This window comes from Triplophysa rosa, linkage group LG24 (assembly GCF_024868665.1).
Source record: "Triplophysa rosa linkage group LG24, Trosa_1v2, whole genome shotgun sequence".
Taxonomy (NCBI): Eukaryota; Metazoa; Chordata; class Actinopteri; order Cypriniformes; family Nemacheilidae; genus Triplophysa; species Triplophysa rosa.
In genome coordinates this window covers 14,387,108-14,411,367 of record NC_079913.1, presented here as the reverse complement: position 1 = coordinate 14,411,367, position 24,260 = coordinate 14,387,108, and the positions used below count along the sequence as shown (strand labels likewise).

General features: G+C 40.3%; 2 protein-coding genes across 10 annotated transcripts in view; one reads left to right on the top strand and one right to left on the bottom strand.

Annotated features, from left to right (window-relative positions):
• Positions 1-24,260, top strand: part of LOC130547623 (uncharacterized) — a 403,303-nt gene that overhangs the window by 156,451 nt on the left and 222,592 nt on the right. The window lies entirely within an intron of this gene.
• gramd4a (GRAM domain containing 4a) overlaps positions 1,273-24,260 on the bottom strand; it is a 113,671-nt gene continuing 90,683 nt past the window's right edge. For 2 of the 5 annotated variants that reach the window (XM_057323715.1, XM_057323716.1), the window contains exons 10-20: positions 17,724-17,772; positions 17,554-17,625; positions 16,906-16,949; positions 16,705-16,814; positions 15,934-16,088; positions 15,508-15,525; positions 14,123-14,267; positions 13,938-14,031; positions 4,793-4,883; positions 4,632-4,700; positions 1,273-4,349 (exon numbers count right to left, since the gene is read on the bottom strand). In XM_057323715.1, the coding sequence (XP_057179698.1) occupies positions 4,251-4,349; positions 4,632-4,700; positions 4,793-4,883; positions 13,938-14,031; positions 14,123-14,267; positions 15,508-15,525; positions 15,934-16,088; positions 16,705-16,814; positions 16,906-16,949; positions 17,554-17,625; positions 17,724-17,772 (946 nt within the window). In that variant the 3' untranslated portion in view covers positions 1,273-4,250. The remainder of the gene's footprint in view (positions 4,350-4,631; positions 4,701-4,792; positions 4,884-13,937; positions 14,032-14,122; positions 14,268-15,507; positions 15,526-15,933; positions 16,089-16,704; positions 16,815-16,905; positions 16,950-17,553; positions 17,626-17,723; positions 17,773-24,260) is intronic. The other 3 variants (XM_057323717.1, XM_057323713.1, XM_057323714.1) reach the window with 3 other exon arrangements.

The window sequence follows — 24,260 nt, the reverse complement described above, 5'->3', positions numbered from 1 at the left end:
CACGAACAGTTAATCAAGGTCTCACAAAGCAGACTAGAAACTTCCAAACAGGTGTGTTGAGCCAAGTTGGAGCTAAACTCTGCAGGACAGTGGCCCTCCAGGAACGACATTGGACACCCGATTTAGGGTAAAAACTAGGTCAAATGCCAAACAACTTCAAATATTGTTTGAATAAAAAATTACATTTATATAAGATTTTTTATATCTACTTATATTCTGTGAATAAACCAATTAAATTGCATCATAAATTGCAAGTACAGGCATAATTGCATTTACAGCCAAAGCCAGTGGTGTAAAGTATTGGAGTAAATGTACTTAGTTACTTTACTTAAGTATCTTTTTGGCTACTTTGTAGTTGTACTGAGTATTAAAGATATTAGCAACTTTTACTCTCTACTTAACTACATTTTTGAACAAGTATATGTACTCTTTACTCCACTACATTTGTAATGACTAATGCAATTACACATTACATTTTGCATGACACCTATCTTATAATTAATATCGCCATTTACAGGGCAATGAAGGTACTACAATCTTGTGGATTTTGCCCTAATTTACAAAAACTTGTCAACATGGCTTCTTTATGTGAATATGAGTGCAGTATCAGGTAGATGTCAATCGCTGGCGGTTTATACATGGTTAGCCCTTACCCGCTATTTCTACAGTAATATATTGGCAACACTCTTGCCAGCTAGTTACTGTAGGTCACACATCTATAGCTCTTATTTTAAAAACTAACTCTTCCTAAATGTGCTCTAAACATGTTTGCTCAAAATTTGACCATATGGTGGGACTATTGCCATGAAGTGATGTAAACCAGTAAAAAGAATGTATAGTATTTCAATTTTCAAAAGTGCTCTCACACTATATAGACAAAATATTAACCTATAGAATGAGTCGGACACAGAGAAATGAACAATTCACATATGAATCTCAACAATGGTGACAATCAACTGAACAGCTTCATGCTGCAATGCATGCTGGGTACATAGTACAAAACTCATTCATGATTGTTTGTCACCATTGATGAGGTTTGTATGTCAAGTGTCTAACTGTGTCTCAATTGCAAAGAAAGATTTTCTGACAGAGATCTTTCCATTATAACATGTAATCACTTTACCAAACATATCTTAATAAATCTTAAATGCTATATTATTATTATTTAATGATTGAATTCTTTCAGATGTATCTTCAGTTACTAAGCAAACATAAAGTTGCGGTTCCTGTAAAGTCCCTTTCAGTGTTATGGTATAAGTGTACATTTTAAAGCTACAAGAAAGTCAAAGAGTCCAACCAAAGCAAACACTGATCGCCATAATGGTGACTTAAAACATAATTGAACCACTATGAACTAGAGTTAAATCTCAATAAGATCTTACACAGATGACAGATATAAAGTGAAAGTGGTGTCTGTAATATGTGAAGATGTTATTGATGTTTGTGTTTAATTCTCCTCTGGTGAAATCTTGACAGATTTATTGTGTTCATCTGTTATTTACACTTGTTCATCTAAGACTGTGTGACTTAAGTGCGTTAATAGATTCTTTAATAATGTATCTTCAAACAGCCATTGCAGTAGTTTACTGTAAAACACCTACAGTAACTAGCTGGCAACAGTGTTGCCAATATATTACTGTAGAAATGGCAGGTAAGGGCTAACCGTGTATGTGAAATGAGGACATGACTGCAGCTGGCGATGAGGCCCAAACCAGCATGTCCAGTGCAAAAAGGCTTTGACTTTTTAATTCTACTTAACATTATTTTATTTATCTGTTATATTGAAGAGACCCTTTTGAAGGAGTTTGGTTTACTTATGAGCACTTGAGCTTAAATGAGACTTAGGGTGTTTGTAATGACGTAGGTTATGGTGTCGACCATGATTTGTTGCAATTTTGAGGTGTTCAGTCTTATTATGATTTAAGAAAATAAATGAGATTGCTCTCCTCACAAATCAACTGTTTTTCACTGACGTGTCTCTTAAGTGTTGAGGACTAGTGCTTCTTTGAGCCTACATTCAGTATGAGTAAAATACTCAAGTACTGTTAAAATCAGATACTCGGAGACTTTTACTGAAGTCGTTTTGGAATTGGTGACTTGTAACTTGTAATGGAGTAATTTTCACTGCAAGGTATCTGTACTTTTACTTAAGTATGGTTTTCAGGTACTCTTTACACCTCTGGCCAAAGCACAGAACTCTTAGCATGTTTGTCAATACATAAGTGAAACTATTTGCAACTAAAAGCCAAGCTTTTAACCAGAATTGATTCAACACAAAGCTATTAGTGCTATTCAAAAATAAAATAAAACAATAATACTTGAAAAAAAATGAAAACCTTTTTTAAAACCATTAAGATTTGTTTCCCTATAATTGATATTTCCATAACAATTATACACCCGCATTCTCATTTCTTAACATAATGACCCCAAAATTTAATAAAAAAATTACATTACATTTAGTTGTTGTAAAAATTAAATAATAAAGATGTGTACAAGTTCTATTTAAATATACATTACAATGTACTGAATTTAATTTTCAGAATCTGTATTTGGATGGAAAAGTCCTAAAATAGATTTATTATTTTTTCCAATTTCAAAACATAATATCTAAACATTCACTCAAAGATTGTCTTCAAAATGGGTGTAAAGCTAGTTTATTCTACAGGACTGAGTCTTTGATACTGTTAACATCTTGTAATGACTTCATTGTAAAACTAATTTACTTGTAGCATACTTTAGTTCAAAGTGACTAAAGCATTAAGAAACGTCAACACTACAATTATAATATAAAGGCATTTTAAACCATTTGAAACTCCACTTTCCCACAGAACGCAGTTTGGGAAGATATTCTGCTTAAAAACACGACGCACACTTTGCTGAGAGGTGAGGTGAAGCGAGTGTGTTTTGCGGGCATGCAGTAACAATGTAAACAATGTAAAAACACTTTTCTTTGTCAGTCTTAAGAGTACAGTGATTTGCAGCAAAAAACCCCGAATATAATTTATTTTTCAGTCAAAGTTTACGTTGAAGTGAGTGACAGAGCCTGTTGCCACAACACTCTAATCATGTCACAAACAACAAAATCTCTCCCTCTGCCAGCGTTCTCGAATTTAATTTGTGTTTAGTCATACACATTGCATTTGGTCCCGTGGCAATAAGCAATGGCATTCGGCATCAGTGATCAATCCAGAGGCCCCAAGGTTTAGCTGTGGGGGGGGGGGGGAGCAGGGGGTTCTAATTCCTAGTTTCCTTGCTCCTCCCTCCTCCAGCCCGTTTCCCAGAAACCGCTAGTTCAGCCATCTTGTTGGACAAGATGCTTTCTTCAGTATTACAATTTAGTTATTACAAGAATCTCAAAAAGTTGTCATTTTTATTTAAAGACTAGTAGAAATAAAATTTGAGAGCTACACTCTTAAAAATAAAGGTGCTTAAAAAGTTCTTTGATACCATTTTTGGTTTCACAAAGAACCATTCAGTCAAAGGTTTTTTAAAGAACTATCTCTTTCTTTTTTATAATCTGAAGAGCATTTTTTCGCCACAAAGAAATGTTGACTTTGTTACTGCAAATCACTGTATTTGACCATTTTAATGCATTCGTCTCAAATGAGCATTCTCACAATATTTATTTTCTGCTTTTCCAGTAAAATTATCTAAACATCCTTAAAACAAAATATGAATTTGAAATTACTTCTAAATGTGTAAGATATAAAGATTTGCTTGATTTTGAATTTTAATAGATCTTCTTGTTTTAATTATAAACTCACTAAATTGTGGTAACACAAAACAACTGTTACATGAGGTAAAAATAACACACTTCATTCAAGATATGTTTTCTCAAGAAAATGATTATCTTACATAATTCTAAAGATGTTTAGATATTTTCCTAAAAAACAAGATAGAATGTCTTTCTGAAGTGTTAAAGACTGTACAATCAAATTCCTTAACAAAACACCCCCCTTACATGTACCAGGATAAAAGTGTGGAAACATGAATCACTGGGAGAGACAAGTACATACAGTAACACAAAGTCTGTAAACTTTTTGAAAGCCAAAAACTGTTAAAGTCACATGACGCAAAGCTGCCCACATTCCTCCAATAAGAAATGTCAGTGTCATAGGAATGTATGCTCTTACTCTCGCTCCTGCATGTCAGATCAATGCTGACAGTTCTCAGATCACAGTCAAAGTAAACGAGACCAAAGAAAATGGTCCTGGCAAAATGAGACGTCCTCTTGAAGAATAAAGAGTGAGTTACGTCTCAGGGTTGGCTGTGGTCATGATCTTCATGTACTGCGTAAAGATTGTCTCAAAGGCCTCATCTCTGTGAATCATTGCACCAAACACAAGTGGCTAAAGGAACAAGACAAATTTAGTTTGAAAATGTAATGTGCATTGTGGCAAAGCAGCTTTACACAAAACATTTTAACATAACTTATGTATCAAAAGAACTGTACAGAACTAGGACCATATCACAGGTAAAGACGTGTCTAAGTCGCAATGCAATATTAATAAATACAGTTTTACCACCCAGTTTACCATCATACTTTACTAATTTATGAATCAAAGAGATAAACCGTTTTTATGATTAATCTAACACTAAACAGCTTTACTTTAAGCACGATTTGGAATTACCTTCTGTGTTGACGGCGTGGCAATAGAGATGCCCATTCCAGATCCAGGCAAAACTGACAAAACCTTGTACTATGGAAAAAGCAAAGGAAGACCTGTAGCAATGCTGATCTGTATATTGCCACGAATACACATCATATTGTTTCACTAAGATTTAGAGATACCTTCTGGATATCTGTGATGTCCACCAGTTTTATGACTTTGTTCTTCTTTGAAGAACCTGATCTTGAGCTGGAACTCTCAAAACACAGGAAGCTGATGGATCGAGAATCATATATTGTATTAATATACAAACACTGCTTAGATCAATGTCCACGCTACACAGGCACATGTGTTATGATGTTAAACTACGGTACGAAATAATGATGATATGACCTTAAGGTTGATGGCCAGGGGCTGGTTGCATAAACTGCTTAGACTGGTCTTAAAAGTTAGTCACCTAATTTTTTTTTCAAGACTGGTCATAACTTCAAGTCAGGTCAATAAAAAAGGTAGATTGGTCTTATTGAAATATGAAAAGTAAGACTGATTAGTCCTAACTAATTGCTAGTCTGTGAGTGTTAAGACTCGCCTACTTCTATACTACATCGTAGCCGAAAAAGAGTATGAGTCATGAATAGTATGTCCGAAACCGCAGTATGCAAAAAAAGTAGGCAAGAAACACCCAAATGGTCAATTACTTCTACCGAAATTCTTGAGTGTGCATCAGATGGACACTTCTCTATCCCCTGATGCCATAGGAGCAACTGTCATGAACTGCACGAAAGTAGTATATATGGGGGTCATTGTGTTCAAAATGATTGACTGGTATGATTGATGGTGACCTTGACCTTTGCGGGGGGGTTGAATTACTTCCGGACCACCCACGTCGCGAGGGCCTGCCCACTTTGCGTTGACCTTTGACCGTATCCACCCTTTAGTGTGGTACCGCCCCTTTGTGTTGAACTTTTGCCCTTTGACAGTATCTGTCGACGTGGTGAGGGATTGTCCGCGTCTGGAGTTGAACTTTTGCCCGTACGTTTATCGAACATTTTTCTCTCTTTTACGGGGCATGTTTGGACATGTTTTTATGAGGTTGACACGTATCTTATGCGCGAATGAATAAATCAACGAGTGATTAAATAAAGGCATGAATACGAATAAGTAATTAAATAAACAATTGGTTATATAAGTGATTAAATAAATAATGAATAAGTAAATAAACAAAGCAAGGAATGAATAAGTAAGTAAATAAACGAACGAATAAGTTGTGATAAAACTGTGGTAAAAACTTACGTTGGTTGAAAGACCGCATTCCTGACGTTATACTGAAAGGACTGTTTCAGACATTCCAGCGTTGCAAACACACCGACTCATAAATTTGTTTTGAAAGAGGAGGATTGTAACCGGGTGTATTTCAACTTGTTTTCGACCTGTAGGTGACAGCGTCGGACGTTTTAATCATCTACGATTTGTTTTACGTCCATAGCGTGAAATTGACCGTGTTATTTGAGAATCATTACGTGCTAACTGATCGGCTCAAGACAGCGAAGCTTTGTTTAGGAATAACAACTGTTTCCCACCTGTCATCAGTAGATCACATGAAACAATGCGTGATGAATCGTATCCGGACCTCTCTGTACTCATGATTTAAACCGTTTTAAATCGTCAATCATGTCATTCTCTAGACCATTTGTCGCGCATCTGGCTCATGTTCACACCACATGCGCCGATTTCATCATAAGCATAAACAGGGGGAGGTTTTGTTAAATAAAAGCGGGAAAATAGCGAGGGCAAAATACACAGACATCAACATGGCATGCCCGAGCAGCTCTCCTCAAACCCCGCCAAGAGAATGGGATCTATTTGAAGAGAATCTGGCTCTGGCACCGAAAAAACCACGAGGGTATATCGGTCTGACAAAGTTTCTTCACGAAAATAAGAACAACGTGACGGACGAAATTTTGATGGAGAGTAACCGCGTAATAGGCTATGCGTTTAACAAAGAGTCTCGAGTTGTAACCCTCTACAGCGCTGACAAAAAAGGCGAATACGTACCCGGACAAGACCCCTGCGTGGCGTTCCCTGACAAGGACTGGACGTTGTTTTACAACTACATCTGGAAGGATTTAAACGACAGTTGCGAAGAACCTTTGTACATCGCCGAGTGGGACTCGGTAATGCCCAACGGTCGTTACCGTGTGGTCGGCGATCATTCTAAAAAGAAACACCATGACTGCGTTTACTTTTTCTTCTGCAAAGACAACACAAAGCTTCGCGATCGCACCGGGGCTATCCTGCACGATGAACATCACGAGCTGTACGAGATGCAATTTTTGTTCAAATGGGCTGACCTTTGTCTGTATCAACACCATGCATTCTAATTAAAGAATTCAACAACCCCACCCACAGGAAGCCGATTTGGAAATTACTCCAGATGAAATCCTAAACGTGGAATTATAATCACTGATAGACTGCTATCACCACAACAGAACCCTGAAGTGTCTGAGAGGATAAAATGGAGACCCTTTTTTCCAACATCAACAGAATGATCAAGTGGTGCGATATGCACGATGGCTATTCCAGAGTTAAAGTGCAGCTGTTCCACCCCGAGAAGTGCACGCGCAGCCAGTGGGCCGTCGGACCGTCCCCACCCATTTACTATAGCCATTATAAAAATCAGTAGACAGAGCCTCTCCCGCAATTATTATTTTGACAAACGATGCATGATCGTTTACATTTAAAGTCGGCGACGTTGTGAGGATTTCTAAAGTGAGAGGGGTGTTCGCCAAAGGTTACGAGCAGAACTACACGGAAGAATTTTTCACAACGTCGCCGACTTTAAATTTAAACGATCGCGCATCGTTCTTTGTACCGCCTTGCAAGTTTTGAAACACCAAAGCCTCATTTTCTCTGCACACGTCGATCGGTCGCATTCTAATACTCTGGTGAAAACTGCTGTTGTAACCTTGCGTGATGTCTTGTAAAACGTCTATGTATCGCCGTGAATTAGTGGCCGTTAAAAATCTCCACATACGACTTTTTAACGTTCTGTTAAAACGCTCGACGACGCTCGCTTTCAAATCGGTAGCCGTAGCAAAATGATAAATGTCGTGCTTTTTCATCAAATCTTGAAAATGTTTATTAAAGAATTCTTTCCCCAAATCTGTCTGTAATTTGCGCGGTATGCGTCCCTCGTCGAGTATAGATTCAAAGGCTTTAGTAACCTCGGGCCCGCTCTTATTCTTTAGCACTCTTATTCCATGCGTACTTGCTAAATACATCTATGCACGTTAGTAAAAATTTATGATTATCGTTTTCCGCGGAATAGGCGGACATGTCGACAAGATCCGCCTGGAACTGAGTATCCATACCTTACACTACGACTCTATTCCGTTTGTATTTTATAGGAGCCGCTCTATGCAGCGTGTAAGCGTCCTCGCCCGACAGCCATTCCGTAACCTGTTGTTCGCTCAGGCGGACACCGGTGTCCTTTAGAACGGCGTCTTTTAATCGTTTTTTACCTCCTAACGATCCAGGGTTGGACGGCGTGTAATAAGCTTCCTTCATGAGCTCTGCCATGTTAGCACTTCCTCTCTCCATAAAAGAATGAATAGCAAAATTTATGCGTTTTAAGATTTTATAAAAAAAAAAAAGAATAGCGATACATGACATAGAAGAGAATAAACAATCGGTTACTAAAATAAGTCATAATAAAACAATGGTTACATAGGCAGTAAAATAAATCATGAATAAACAATGGTTACATAGGCACTAAAATAAATCATGAATAAACAATGGTTACATAGGCACTAAAATAAATCATGAATAAACAATGGTTACATAGGCAGTAAAATAAGTCATAATAAAACAATGGTTACATAGGTACTAAAATAAGTCATAATAAAACAATGGTTACATAGGTACTAAAATAAGTCATGATTACATGATATGAACACACATGATTACATGATGAACACACATGTGATAAAGCCTTATATATTATCCAGCGAGCACAGAAAATATACGCAGGACATTAGGTTCTTGTCGAGAATGTAGTCGACCAGGGTTTCAACAATTTTACCAACGTTGTGTTTCTCATTTTTTTAAATCAGGGCCACGCACAGCTCTGTTACGTACGTGCACATGCACATGATCTCTTTAACATCTAGCTCGTCGCTACATTCAGACACTATGTCCAAAACTTTTCTGACGCTCACGCAGATAGGCTCTTGACCAATCATGCAGAAGCTGATCATTTTGCCCCACGAATTTGACAGTCCTTTCATATTTCATCCAGATCATATTTTTCTTGAGATTTGACAGACGAACGCTATCCTAAGCGCAATCGTTTTCTGAATCGCAAGACGCATTGATTAACTTACGCATCAGGTCCACCATCTGCACTTTGTAATACTGTTTAAATATGGTAGCTATGATCTTTTGGCCGCTGCAGGCGCTTCCCATCTTGTCTTGTTCAGGCTTTGCTTGCATCTGTGCTGATGCTTCGGACGTCTTTGTCTGAATCCGTTTGGGAATACCAGGTATTGACGACGTTGCAGAAAACCTTGTCGGTGTCGCTGTTCAGAAGACTCGGATTTCGTCTAGCATTGCGACGATGTATGGCTCGTCTTTCAGTTCGTAGTAAATGGCACACGCGGCTCCTTGTATCGCGCGAGTATCTGCCTTAAACCCGCAGCGTAGTAGAGCGGATGCGGCGAGGTGGTAAAGTTTGTCTTTAAACAGCTTGCGGCTGAACTCTAAAAAGTGTGATGCAAAATAGTACGATGTAGGTTCAAACAGACAGGAATGCTGCATCTGGCTCGGGTGATCTATTTCGCACCCCAGACACTCTTCTTTGAGCTTGACATTGATGATGTGCTGTAGTACCACGGTGACCACGCCTTTAATGACGTTGTAGCCGAGGTCCGTGAAGAATCCGTCTGTGATATCGATCGGAGTATCGCCCACTTCCATTAGGGACCCGGACGATTCTGCAGGATCGTCCATCTGTATGTGGTGTACCGCGTTGTCATCGCGAGCGTCAGGAACGGTTTGGAGAGAATAGTCGCTGATGTTTTCTGAAGCGTAGTCTTGAGACATTGTTGCGGGAGAGGCTCTGTCTACTGATTTTTATAATGTCTATAGTAAATGGGTGGGGACAGTCCGACGGCGCACTGGCTGCGTGCGCACTTCTCGGGGTGGAACAGCTGCACTTTAACTCTGGAATAGCCATCGCGCATATAGCACCACTTGATCATTCTGTTGATGTTGGAAAAAAGGGTGTCCAGGGCATAAAGGTCAGCCCATTTGAACAAAAATTGCATCTCGTACAGCTCGTGATGTTCGTCGGGCAGGATAGCCCCGGTGCGATCGCGAAGCTTTGTGTTGTCTTTGCAGAAGAAAATGTAAACGCAGTCATGGTGTTTCTTTTTAGAATGATCGCCGACCACACGGTAACGACCGTTGGGCATTACTGAGTCCTACTCGGCGATGTACAAAGGTTCTTCGCGACTGTCGTTTAAATCCTTCCAGACGTAGTTGTAAAACAACGTCCAGTCCTTGTCAGGGAACGCCACGCAGGGGTCTTGTCCGGGTACGTATTCGCCTTTTTTGTCAGCACTGTAGAGTGTTACAACTCGAGACTCTTTGTTAAACGCGTAGCCTATCACGCGGTTACTCTCCATCAAAATTTCGTCCGTCACGTTGTTCTTATTTTCGTGAAGAAACTTTGTCAGACCGATATACCCTCATGGTTTTTTCGGTGCCAGAGCCAGATTCTCTTCTAATAGATCGTCGTCCCATTCTCTTGGCGGGGTTTGAGGAGAGCTGCTCGGGTGTGCCATGTTGATGTCTGTGTATTTTGCCCTCGCTATTTTCCCGCTTTTATTTAACAAAACCTCCCCCTGTTTATGCTTATGATGAAAACGGCGCATGTGGTGTGAACATGAGCCAGATGCGCGACAAATGGTCTAGAGAATGACATGATTGACGATTTAAAACGGTTTAAATCATGAGTACAGAGAGGTCCGGATACGATTCGTCACGCATTGTTTCATGTGATCTACTGATGACAGGTGGGAAACAGTTGTTATTCCTAAACAAAGCTTCGCTGTCTTGAGCCGATCAGTTAGCACGTAATGATTCTCAAATAACACGGTCAATTTTCACGCTATGGACGTAAAACAAATCGTAGATGATTAAAACGTCCGACGCTGTCACCTACAGGTCGAAAACAAGTTGAAATACACCCGGTTACAATCCTCCTCTTTCAAAACAAATTTACGAGTCGGTGTGTTTGCAACGCTGGAATGTCTGAAACAGTCCTTTCAGTATAACGTCAGGAATGCGGTCTTTCAACCAACGTAAGTTTTTACCACAGTTTTATCACAGCCTATATATATATATATATATATATATATATATATATAGAATGCTATTATTTAATTAATTATTCTTCTTTATTTACTTACTTATTCATTCCTTGCTTTGTTTATTTACTTATTCATTATTTATTTAATCACTTATATAACCAATTGTTTATTTAATTACTTATTCGTATTCATGCCTTATTTAATCACTCGTTGATTTATTCATTCGCGCATAAGATACGTGTCAACCTCATAAAAACATGTCCAAACATGCCCCGGAAAAGAGAGAAAAATGTTCGATAAACATACGGGCAAAAGTTCAACTGCAGACGGGACAATCCCTCACCGTGGACAGATACTGTCAAAGGGCAAAAGTTCAACACATGGGGCGGTACCACACTAAGGGGCGGATACGGTCAAAGGTCAACCAAAGTGGGCGGGCCCTCGCACGTGGGTGGTCCGGAAGTAATTCAACACCCCCCCCCTGCAAAGGTCAAGTCACCATCAATCATACCTGTCAATCATTTTGACACATATGACCCGCATATATACTACTACGAAAGACAGGATCCACAAATGCAGTTGTATTAAAAGTGGGTTAGAGTCCAAAATCAGGTCCAATACAACAGGCATATACCCAAACACAGGTGGTCTAGTCCAAACAAACTACAGGAAAGACAAAGGCAAACAAGTAGATACAAAAGACCTCGAAGGCAGAGCAAAAAGCAAAGTCACAGACAGCCAAGACCGCTAGAGATTGCAGTGAACAAGATACATAAACTTTCGATGATATACCTGGTAAAGGTATAACGGCAGCACAAACAACAGTTAACAGGACACAGGTAAAAGTAATGATGGATAACTTGAGTCCGGGAATGGTTTTATGAGGATAATGTAGTACTCAGTGAATGGCAACAGTCTGGTTGATATGGGGAAGTACCCTCTAGTGGACCCTGGGAGAGGCACTCCAGTACACTGCGTTCCAAATTATTATGCAAATTGGATTTAAGTGTCGTAAACATTTAATTTTATATTGTTCAATTAAACTTATGGATGGTATTGTGTCTCAGTGCTCTTTGGATCACTGAAATCAATCTCAGACACCTGTGATAAGTAGTTTGCCAGGTGAGCCCAATTAAAGGAAAACTACTTAAGAAGGACGTTCCACATTATTAAGCAGGCCACAGGTTTCAAGCAATATGGGAAAGAAAAAGGATCTGTCTGCTGCCGAAAAGCGTCAAATAGTGCAATGTCTTGGACAAGGTATGAAAACATTAGATATTTCACGAAAACTTAAGCGAGATCATCGTACTGTGAAGAGATTTGTGGCTGATTCAGAGCACAGAAGGGTTCGTGCAGATAAAGGCAGAATGAGGAAGGTTTCTTCCAGACAAATTCATCGGATTAAGAGAGCAGCTGCAAAAATGCCATTGCAAAGCAGCAAACAGGTATTTGAAGCTGCTGGTGCCTCGGGAGTCCCGAAAACCTCAAGGTGTAGGATCCTCCAGATGCTTGCAGTTGTGCATAAACCTACTATTCGGCCACCCCTAACCAATGCTCACAAGCAGAAACGGTTGCAGTGGGCCCACACATACATGAAGACTAATTTTCAAACAGTCTTGTTTACTGATGAGTGCCGTGCAACCCTGGATGGTCCAGATGGATGGAGTAGTGGATGGTTGGTGGATGGCCACCATGTCCCAACAAGGCTGCGACGTCAGCAAGGAGGTGGCGGAGTCATGTTTTGGGCTGGAATCATGGGGAGACAGCTGGTGGGCCCCTTTAGGGTCCCTGAAGGTGTGAAAATGAACTCTGCAAGGTATGTAGAGTTTCTGACTGAGCACTTTCTTCCATGGTACAAAAAGAAGAACCATGCCTTCCGTAGCAAAATCATCTTCATGCATGACAATGCACCATCTCATGCTGCAAAGAATACCTCTGTGTCATTGGCTGCTATGGGCATAAAAGGAGAGAAACTCATGGTGTGGCCACCATCCTCCCCTGACCTCAACCCTATTGAGAACCTTTGGAGCATCCTCAAGCGAAAGATCTATGATGGTGGGAGGCAGTTAGCATCAAAACAGCAGCTCTGGGAGGCTATTCTGACATCCTGCAAAGAAATTCAATCAGAAACTATCCAAAAACTCACAAGTTCAATGGATGCAAGAATTGTGAAGGTGATATCAAAGAAGGGGTCCTATGTTAACATGTAACTTGCCCTGTTAGGATGTTTTTGATTGAAATAGCTTTTGATTTCAGTAAATATGACCTCCTAATGCTGCAAATTCAACAAATGACCATTTTCAGTTTTTTACAACCTATGAAATGTTTTCAAACTCTGTTGTGCATAATAATTTGGAACAGTGCATTTTGAGTTTTTCATTTTTTAAATAAATACTGTTGTCAGTGGGAGGTTTGTTCAATAAAATTCCAAATGTACCCTAACTGTTGATTACTTGAAAATTATACTGACTGTCATTTGCATCGACAAATTAGGAAAACCAGAGAAAGATATCATTTGCATAATAATTTGGAACGCAGTGTATGTGATTATGACAGCAACGGTCTAATTTCAAAAGTAAATCACATAAATATAACGGAAAACATTTAAGGCGGACTTCCGTTTTTAATGTAAGTGCCAATAAATGAATTTCTTGTGACTAAATTATGTTCACGTATAGGTTGTTGTTAATACGTCATAGGTCAAAGAGCATACGGGTCACATGACCATAAAACATGGCAGACGCAGTATGTCCGAAATGTATTCATACGACTCCTACTCATACTAGAACATACTGTTTTAACGGCCGATAGGTCAGTATGTACTGTCACAGTATGCCATTTCGGACACAGCGACAGTCTTAACTTAGCGGCTATGTTTATGCAACTGGCCCCAGATCTTTAAGTCTAAATCGTGCACTGCTCAACCATCACATACTAAATGCACAACATTTCTTACTTCTCAGTGACATAGAGCATCCCGTTGCGGATGTAGTCAGTTGGCATCTTCCTGTCTCTATTTATCAGACAGCATCTCCATCCGTTCTCACATACTAGAAGAAAGAACATCCAAACAAAACCATATCATTACCATTGCTCCACTATTACAATGGTGAATTGTTGCTGGTCAGATAGAGTTCTCACCAGGCAGAGGTCTTTCATTCTCGGGCAGGTTAAAGATCTCATGAAATGCTCCTTTCTTTGTGTTGTGTGAACGGCTGCTCTCCTCTTCTCGGGTCACTCCGGTAGGAACGGTGGCTAAACTACTCCTTGATACAACTGGCTGGATCTGAACACACAGAAGAGGAATTTTAACAGTAAACACGAAATATGTCTCGGTACAAGCAATAAATAACAAAAGATAAATCATTGAATTAAAATGATGTTGAAATAATTTAAATATAGACCGCAATGCATCTGAGAATCAATATTTTCACCCAAGCATGTACTGTATGCGTATATAAAACACACGTATCCCTTTAACACAAACTAGATATTAGTGCTAAAGCCAATCTTGAACCATTCAGCACATTTCCACCCAAAACAAAGCAAATAAAAAATGGCAGCTATATTGTTAAAACAGAAACTGCTAATATCAGGCTGGGTAACGTCTGTATGTTTTAAAACAGCAATGATTTTCTAGCAATTTTATAAAGACTATGAATCTGTCATGCATATAAATATTTTGGTACATTTGAAATAACCTTTGACCTGAAGTTACATCAAAGCCAACCAACATTTTAATATAGAGGGTGTAAATTAATTTTATTTGTTTGTTAAAATAAATTAAGAGTTGGAGTAAAACAAGCAATAACAATACGTTATATTTGTTTGTTGGCAAACAGTTACATCATGTTTTTCATTTGGTGGAAAGTCATAGCGTAATAGTTTTCCTCTGTACCATCTATTAAAACAAAGGCAAAATATTAAGTTCATCCATAGTGCACTAAATGTGGGGAATTAAATTTTTAATAATTCATACTGTAAGAAGCCCAGATTCTATTCAGTTTTTGAGCAATTCTACAGTATCTGAATCACACTGTCTATACACACACACAAACACACATACTAATTAAAAAGTCTGTGAAAATGGGTCTAAAATGGCATCTGTTTGCTTTAGTTGTACATTTGCTAATGTAACCCATACATTAGCTATATTGGGTATTATGTAACATTAGCAGTAAATTAATTATTAGCAGATTATTGGCAGATTGAGATTTGGGGATCCCTAATGGTCATTAAAATAATAACATTGTTCATATGAATTAATATTTTTTATTTTTTTATAATATTGAAAAAAATGCTCATGATAAATAGGCTAAAATAGGCTTGGGTTTTTGTATGCAAAATATAATTGATAAATACAGTATATTTGTAGCCAAATTTGATCCATTTGTCCATGGACAAGAGTCATGTCACAGGGTGTCTCTATTGCATATTCACGCATCAAACACACAGATAAAGAAAGAAAGGTAAGCTGTTGGTAGCCTATCACACACACGTTGTCAATAGCACACCAGAATCCCTACCTTCTCACACCCAGACAGCTGAGAGAAAGAGACAACAGATTATGTGCAACAGTCATTCACACACATGCGTACACACATTCATAGTGACTTTCATGTAACAAAAGTCTAATAAATGCCTTCCATATTTATAACAGAAATGTCAGACATTTGTCAGACAAGTGTTCATGTGAAAGGTTTATTTTAAAGATAATATTAAAAAGTCACAGCTAAAGACAGTTTACCTATACGTGACTGGTAATCTGTTGCTTCTATGAAAACTCATCCAATAGCAGTGGCAGATAAAGTGACATTTCAATTTCAGTGTGTTCTTCAGCTTCAGACCACCATTTTACAGTGATATTTCGAGCTTGATAGCCACAATCCCCATTCACTTTCAATGTATAAAAAAATCAGCATTTGAGGCTGGTGTTAGTCTCTTTATCTTACCCGTCGTAACACAGTAGCATTGCTCCTTTCTTTTAGCTGAGGGTCGGTGGGCAAGCTGTTCCACATGATGAACGGAGTGTCGTAATTGTCTCTTAGTTTTGGGCAGCTCTTAAACAAAAAGTCTATCATAAAGAACTTGATGCCTGCGTAAAGCCCTGTCAGAGAAAGTATGTACAAACACAATAAAACTTCTAAAATGGGTCAATAAAGCGTGGGTATTTTATGTAAATGCATACACACAGTGACTTAACTACACCTTTGTTACGACAAACATGTTTTCAAATATTAGCAGAAATGTTAAGCTGGTCTAACTTTCTTGAGAAGGAAAAAGTGTAATTAAAATGCAAATATTATGAAGTAAAGGTTCATTAAGTAGATTAGTTCAGCTTTTTAATTAATATTTCTTCTCACACAGCAGTATAAATATTAATAGTGCTGGCAGTGTGTGTCTGTGTGTAAGTCATATTGCCCTGGTTTCACAGACAAGGCTTGAGACTAATCCCAGACTAAAATGAATTTTGAGCAGTCTTAACTGAAAATAACTTGCCCTGACATATCTTAAAATATGTCAGTGTCGTTGTTTTGTTTCAAGTTGCACATCAGTAATGTTTTTTTCTACAGAATTTAAATAAAAGTGATTTAAATAGCCTAAATTAACTAAGGCATAGTCCTGGTTTAGGTTAAGCCTTGTTTGTGAAACCGGGCCATTATCTGTTAGTAAGTACTGTGTGAAGTGTTTATGTGCATGTGATGATGGGTAATAATTCTTACCTATCATAAAGCCCATTAGCTTGTAGGGCAGGACGCAGGAGGAGATGAAGGCCACCCACAGAGCAACGTACAACTTCTTAGTAATCTCAGGCTGAACCCACATAAACAGACTGACACACACACATAAACATTCATTCAATTTCCCAGTGTATGAAACTTACACATAAAAATAAATGTTACCAAGTCAAAAGAGCTGCTTACTTTTTGATTTTCTCCAAAACATCTGCCATCTTTCCAAATAGATTCTACAGAAAAATAAGTTCTAACATTAGGTGGTTTGAAATCAAGTAAATGAACATGAAAGGTATTTTATTATGGAGGTGCCTTTGAACGTTCAATAACATAAATGTAATAAATAGCTTTAAATATTAAAGAAACATGCTGGGCTCAATACAACTTGCTTCATGCACAGCATTTGTGACATGTTGACCACAGAACAGAAATACACTTTTTTAGCAAAGGGCAAAGTAAATCAAACCATATTAAAGGGATAGTTTACCCAAAAATGAAAGTTCTGTCATCATATACTCACCCTCAGGTTGTTCCAAACCTGTATAAATTTGAAAAATGAAGACAGAGAGAGATATTTGGAAGAATTTCAGTAACCAAAAAGATCTCATTCCCCATTTACTGTCATATTAGGGAAAATAAATACTGTGGGAGTCAATGGGGGATGAGATCTGTTTGGTTACTAACATTCTTCCAAATATCTTACTTTGTGTTTAGCAGAACAAATACATTTATACAGGTTTAGAACAACTCGAGGGTAAGTAAATGATGACAGCAATTTCATTTTTGGGTGAACTATCCCTTTAAGTTATGGGCTTAATGAATACATAAACCTGGCACCTGTGCTTTTTGTGCAACATCCAGAACTAACTGAAACTTTTCAGACACAGTCAAGTCTTCCTTGGGAGGTTCCTGGAAATCACAATAGAAAAACAATAAAGAAGTTTTTAAAAAACACACGAGCAGTAAGGTCATGTACCTGTATTTTCTCTTAGGAATAAATATCCTACCACAGGTTCTGAAACTTCAGGCACAATGCTCCACTGAATTCTCCAGCCTCTTTAGAAAAACACACAAAAAAAGATTTCAACGAAGATACCTACAAACACAATTATCACTTATCAAATAATATACTGCTTAAAATCGACGGCCTTCCAATCCCAAAACCGCCCGTGCCCACTAGCAGTGAGAGCTCACTCCACCCGGGGTATAGCCTCCTCGTGAGCACTGGCACGCGGCGCCTCTTTGACAGACATATGCAGAGCTGCGGGTTGGGCTACATCCAACACCTTCGCGAGGTTCTACAACCTCCGCGTAGAACCGGTGTCAGCCCGCGTCCTGCATGGCGACATGTAGGACCGGCAACCGGTAGGGTGTACGCCTATGATAGTACCTTCCCCCCTTTTTCTCGAGTGGGTCAGCGTACTAATTCAGCATCCCTTCTTTCCCCACTGGGTGAAGAACAGGCACTCCATCCATCACTAAGCAAGCACCTCCTGCGGGCGGACTGGGCAGAGCAGCCCTGCCCCTTGGGCCGGGTACCACCTGAGTTATTCACAACATAGCTCTAACCGGACCCAGTGCTACCGTACGTTGTAACCCCCCAGCAGGGTGGTTCCATCTGATGTATCCTCATGATTGGTTCCCACCTTGGTAACCCATGACCTTCCCTAGGTGGACCTCCACCTTGCGGTTAACTCCTTCAATCCGCACATTCTTCCCATGAGTTCTCCCCTAACGGTGAGACCGTGTTGATATCTCCACTAATCTCCTCCCTACGGTAGGAAGTGGTCTCAGAATACACAAAATGTACAACATGTAGTAATCCGTTCTCCCAAACATCACAAAATAGAGACTGTGTCTGTCCCCCGGATTAGCAAACATAAAATAATGCGTAAACCTCTTGAAAGTAATTTAATAAACGTTAAACAAACTAAACATGAACAAAATACAGATAATCAACTGTTACGACTCGGATTGCTAAATATTAGATCTCTCTCTAATAAAGCACTTTTTGTTAACGATATGATAACAGATCATAAAATAGACATGCTCTGTTTGACAGAAACATGGCTAAAACCAGATGATTATATTGCTTTAAATGAATCTGTCCCCCAAGATTATTATTATAAACACGAGCCTCGTCTAAAAGGCAGAGGGGGAGGTGTCGCAGCACTTTACAATAACTCTCTTAGCATTTCCCAGAAGTCGAACTCTAAATATAATTCTTTTGAAGTCATGGTTCTTCATGTTTCAACACCTAATACTAAAGATAAAACACTTTTTAAATTGATTCTAGCTATTGTATATAGGCCTCCAGGGCACCACACAGATTTTATTAAAGAATTTGGTGGGTTCTTATCAGAACTAGTACTGGCCGCAGATAGACTCCTTGTCGTTGGTGACTTTAACATCCACGTAGATAACGTTACAGATGCCTTAGGAATGGCTTTCAAAGACACTCTTAACTCCATGGGCATTAGTCAACATGTGTCAGGACCCACTCACCTTCGTAATCATACTTTAGATTTAATACTGTCTTACGGTATAAAGGTGGACGACGTTAAAATCCTTCAGCAGAGTGAAGACATTTCGGATCATTATCTGGTATTATGTTTGCTTCACTGGCCTACGGCTGCAAATAAAACTCATTGTTACAAATATGGTAGAACAATAACTTCAACTACCAAAGATGCGTTTCTCGATAATCTGCCCGAATTGTCTCAAATCATGAGAAATAACGTTGAAGATCTTGACATTACCACTGAAAATTTTAATTCCACCTTCTCGGTAACGCTAGACAAAGTTGCTCCACTACGTTTAAAGAAGATTAAAAATGGCAGCCCCACACCGTGGTATAATGAACACACTCAGGCTCTAAAGAAAGCGGCCCGAAAAATGGAGCGCAACTTTAAGAAAACTAAATTAGAGGTATTTCGTACAGCATGGAAGGATAGTATTCGAAAATACAGGAAAGCCCTAATAACTTCTAGATCCGCCTACTTTTCATCACTAATAGAAGAAAACCAGCACAACCCTAGGTTTTTATTTAACACGGTGGCTAAATTAACAAAAAATAAATCGTCAGTGACTTCTGATCCTGTATATCAGCATAGCAGTGATGAATTTATGAACTACTTCACATATAAAATCCAAGATATTAGAGAAAAAATTATAACAATGCAATCAGAAGTGAAACCCGCTGAACAAACTAACTACAGCGCCCTTAAGGAGAAAATGCAATTATTTTATACCGTAGATCAAGATGAGCTGTCTAAAATTATTAGATCATCTAAATCAACAACATGCATACTAGACCCTATACCTACAAATCTACTGAAAGAGATGCTCCCAGAAATTATAGATCCTCTTCTTGGTATTATTAACTCATCTCTGACATTAGGACATGTGCCTAAAGCATATAAGGTGGCTGTTATAAGGCCCCTTGTCAAAAAACCCCAACTCGACCCTAGAGAACTAAGGAACTACAGGCCTATATCGAATCTACCTTTCATATCTAAAGTTCTGGAAAAAGTAGTTTCAACTCAATTATGCTCCTTCCTCCAAAGGAATGACATCAATGAAGAATTCCAGTCTGGATTTAGAGCATGTCACAGTACAGAGACTGCTTTGATCAGAGTTACAAATGATCTGCTATTGGCGTCTGACCGAGGTTGTATCTCGTTATTGGTGCTGCTAGACCTTAGTGCTGCATTCGATACCATTGACCACAGCACACTCCTACATAGACTCGAAAATTATGTCGGCATTAAGGGAATAGCTTTGAAATGGTTTAAATCTTATTTATCCGACCGTTTTCAATTTGTAGCAATAAACAATGAGGTGTCACGCAAATCGCAAGTCCAGTACGGTGTACCACAGGGCTCAGTCTTAGGGCCTCTGCTCTTCGCATTATACATGCTACCTCTAGGAGATATAATAAAGCGACACGGAGTTAGCTTTCACTGTTATGCTGATGATACTCAACTTTATATTTCCTCGAAGCCTCATGAAACACAGCAGTTCCATCGAATAATGGAATGCATAGTCGATATAAAAAACTGGATGAGTAACAACTTTTTATTACTGAACTCGGACAAAACGGAAGTGTTACTTATTGGACCGAAAACTGCTATAAGTAACAACCAAGAATACTGTTTAACTATTGACGGATGTTCCATAAAACCCTCGTCGTCAGCAAAGAATCTTGGCGTTCTATTCGATAGTAATCTGTCATTTGAGAGCCACGTCGCCAACACCTGTAAAATTGCGTTTTTCCATCTTAAGAATATATCTAAACTACGTCATATGCTGTCAATCTCAGATGCAGAGAAGTTAATTCATGCATTCATGACATCAAGACTAGATTACTGTAATGCACTGTTAGGTGGTTGCCCTGCAGGCTTATTACAAAAACTCCAATTGGTCCAAAACGCGGCAGCTCGAGTTCTTACACGTACAAAAAAGTATGAACATATTAGCCCGGTTCTGTCAACCTTGCACTGGTTACCTATAAAGCATCGCGTTAACTTTAAAATCTTGCTTATTACCTATAAAGCCTTACATGGTTTAGCTCCTCAGTACTTGAATGAACTCCTTTTGTATTACAGTCCTTCACGTGCATTACGCTCTCAGGCGTCCTGTCAGTTGGTAATACCTAGAATTTCAAAATCAAGTGCAGGTGGTAGATCCTTTTCCTATCTAGCGCCTAAACTTTGGAATAGTCTTCCCTGCACTGTCCGGGAGGCAGACACACTCTGTCAGTTTAAATCTAGACTAAAGACGCATCTTTTTAATCTTGCATACACTACTCTTCCATAATATAAATCTTCAGAGGGTTTAGGCTGCATTAGTTAGATCAACCGGAACCAAAAACACAACTGATGTACTTGTTGCATCAAAGAGTACAGAACAGTACTCTACTCTCAGCCAGTCTTGTCTCATTGTTCCAAGGTTACCACAGCGAGCAGGATGCAGTTCATGGCCTGACCTGATGGTAGAGCGGAGAATGGGAAGTGGGGACCTGACAAGAGCTGAGATGATAGAGCTGGATAAAGAAGGACGCGGTCTCTTGACATGTCTTCACCACAAAATTTCAAATGCTATTAGATTATTAATGATAATCTTAAACTATAATTTATTTTATTATTAAGTTTATTTATTTTATTTAGCCTTGTTGTGCAAGTTCTCTGGAGCTTGTGCAGAGGCCGCAGCTTTTGCCAGAGGGGAACTGGAATCCCCTGGTTGGGCCTGGGTTCTCCTGAGGTTTTTTTTCTCGATTAGAGTTTTGGGTTCCTCGCCACCGTTTGCATACTGTTTTTGCACTATCTGCCTGACCGGGGGGGCTGCTTTAGAATCTTAAAGTTTTACTTAATTAATATTGCATATAGGAATTTATAGTCTGTTATATTTGACCTGTGCTTCTCTCTCCTTTATCCTAAATGTGTGCTCTCACTGAGCGTGTGTGCGTACTTGTCCGTGTACGTAGTGTTTTGTGTGTGGGTGTGTCTGTCTTCTGTGTTTTCAACCTTTTCTTGTTTTTGCAGGTACAACTTTGATTGTTTTGCTTGTAGTCAATGTGTCTCCTGTACAGCTGCTTTGTAACAATGAAAATTGTAAAAGCGCTATATAAATAAAGTTGAGTTGAGTTGAGTTGAGTCTCTGTAGCGCATCCCGGAACGAGACGTTGTGTCGAGCCGACAGATGGGGTTCGTCCTTGAGAACCAATCGCTTCCGACTACTTAGAAAAGGCCAATGAAATTGGCGAATGAAATTTGCATGCCGGACTCCGCCCCCGGATATCCAGGTATAAAAGGGAGACGGCGTGCCTCATTCATTCACCTTCGTTCTGAGGAGCCTGAGACCTCTCACGACTGCTGCAGTGGGCAGCACGTGTTCTGGCAAGAAGGACACAACGTCTCGTTCCCTCCATCAGGGAACTGAGATTACATCTGTAACCAAGACGTTCCCTTTCTGTCGGTCTCTCGACGTTGTGTCGAGCCGACAGATGGGGTTCCTATGGAAAACGCCATAACACTGTGCCCTGTCACAATCTCAACGAAGCGACGGTGACTGGCCTGGGCGTGTCAGCCGTGAGCGCTACCGCAAAATTGTAACCTACCAGTGGGTAGATAGGGGGTCCCAGAGCTTTTCTGAAAGGTGGGAAGGCCCCTGCCTTCGGCCTCACAGGCGGCGGCCTTGTTTCTCTAACAGCGAGAAGCCGCCTGGTGCCGTAATGCCACTGGGTAAGCGCTATTTCCTCAAGCGGGGGATGCACTACAGAGACCACTTCCTACCGTAGGGAGGAGATTAGTGGTGATATCAACACGGTCTCACCATTATGGGAGAACTCATGGGAAGAATGTGCGGACTGAAGGAGTTAACCGCGAGGTGGAGGTCCACCTAGGGAAGGTCATGGGTTACCAAGGTGGGAACCAATCATGAGGATACATCAGATGGAACCACCCTGCTGGGGGGTTACAACGTATGGTAGCACTGGGTCCGGTTAGAGCTATGTTGTGAATAACTCAGGTGGTACCCGGCCCAAGGGGCAGGGCTGCTCTGCCCAGTCCGCCCGCAGGAGGTGCTTGCTTAGTGATGGATGGAGTGCCTGTTCTTCGCCCAGTGGGGAAAGAAGGGAGGCTGAATTAGTACGCTGACCCACTCGAGAAAAAGGGGGCAAGGTACTATCATAGGCGTACACCCTACCGGTTGCCGGTCCTACATGTTGCCATGCAGGACGCGGGCTGACACCGGTTCTACGCGGAGGTTGTAGAACCTCGCGAAGGTGTTGGATGTAGCCCAACCCGCAGCTCTGCATATGACTGTCAGAGAGGCGCCGCGTGCCAGTGCTCACGAGGAGGCTATACCCCGGGTGGAGTGAGCTCTCACTGCTGGTGGGCACGGGCGGTTTTGGGATTGGTAGTCCGTCGTGACAGCATCCACAATCCAGTGCGCCAACCTCTGTTTGGAGACAGCCCTCCCCTTCTGCTGACCTCCGAAACAGACAAAGAGCTGGTCCGAGCTCCTGAAGCTCTGCGTGCGGTCTAAGTAGAGGCGCAGTGCGCATACTGGACACAACACGGACGGGGTTGGGTCTTCCTCCCCGGTGGGGAGCGCCTGTAAGTTCACCACCTGGTCCCGAAAAGGAGTGGTGGGAACTTTGGGCATGTAGCCGGGCCGAGGTCTCAGGATAACGTGAGAATCCCTGGGTCCGAATTCTAGGCAGTCAGGGGACACGGAGAATGCTTGTAGGTCCCCTACCCTCTTGATGGAGGCGAGCGCCAGGGCCACATCAAGGTCCCAAGAGGGTATGGAGTGCGGACGAGGCGGATTCCGCCTTCTCGCGCCCCTTAGGAACCTGATGACCAGGTCGTGCTGTCCTAGAGACTTTCCAGCAACTGAGTTGTGATGAGCGGCAATGGCGGCTACATGCACTTTCAGTGTGGATGGGGAGAGGTTAGTCTCGAGTCTCTCTTGTAGAAAGGACAGCACGGTCCCGATCGCACAAATCCGTGGGTCTTCTCTTCGAGAAGAGCACCAGGACG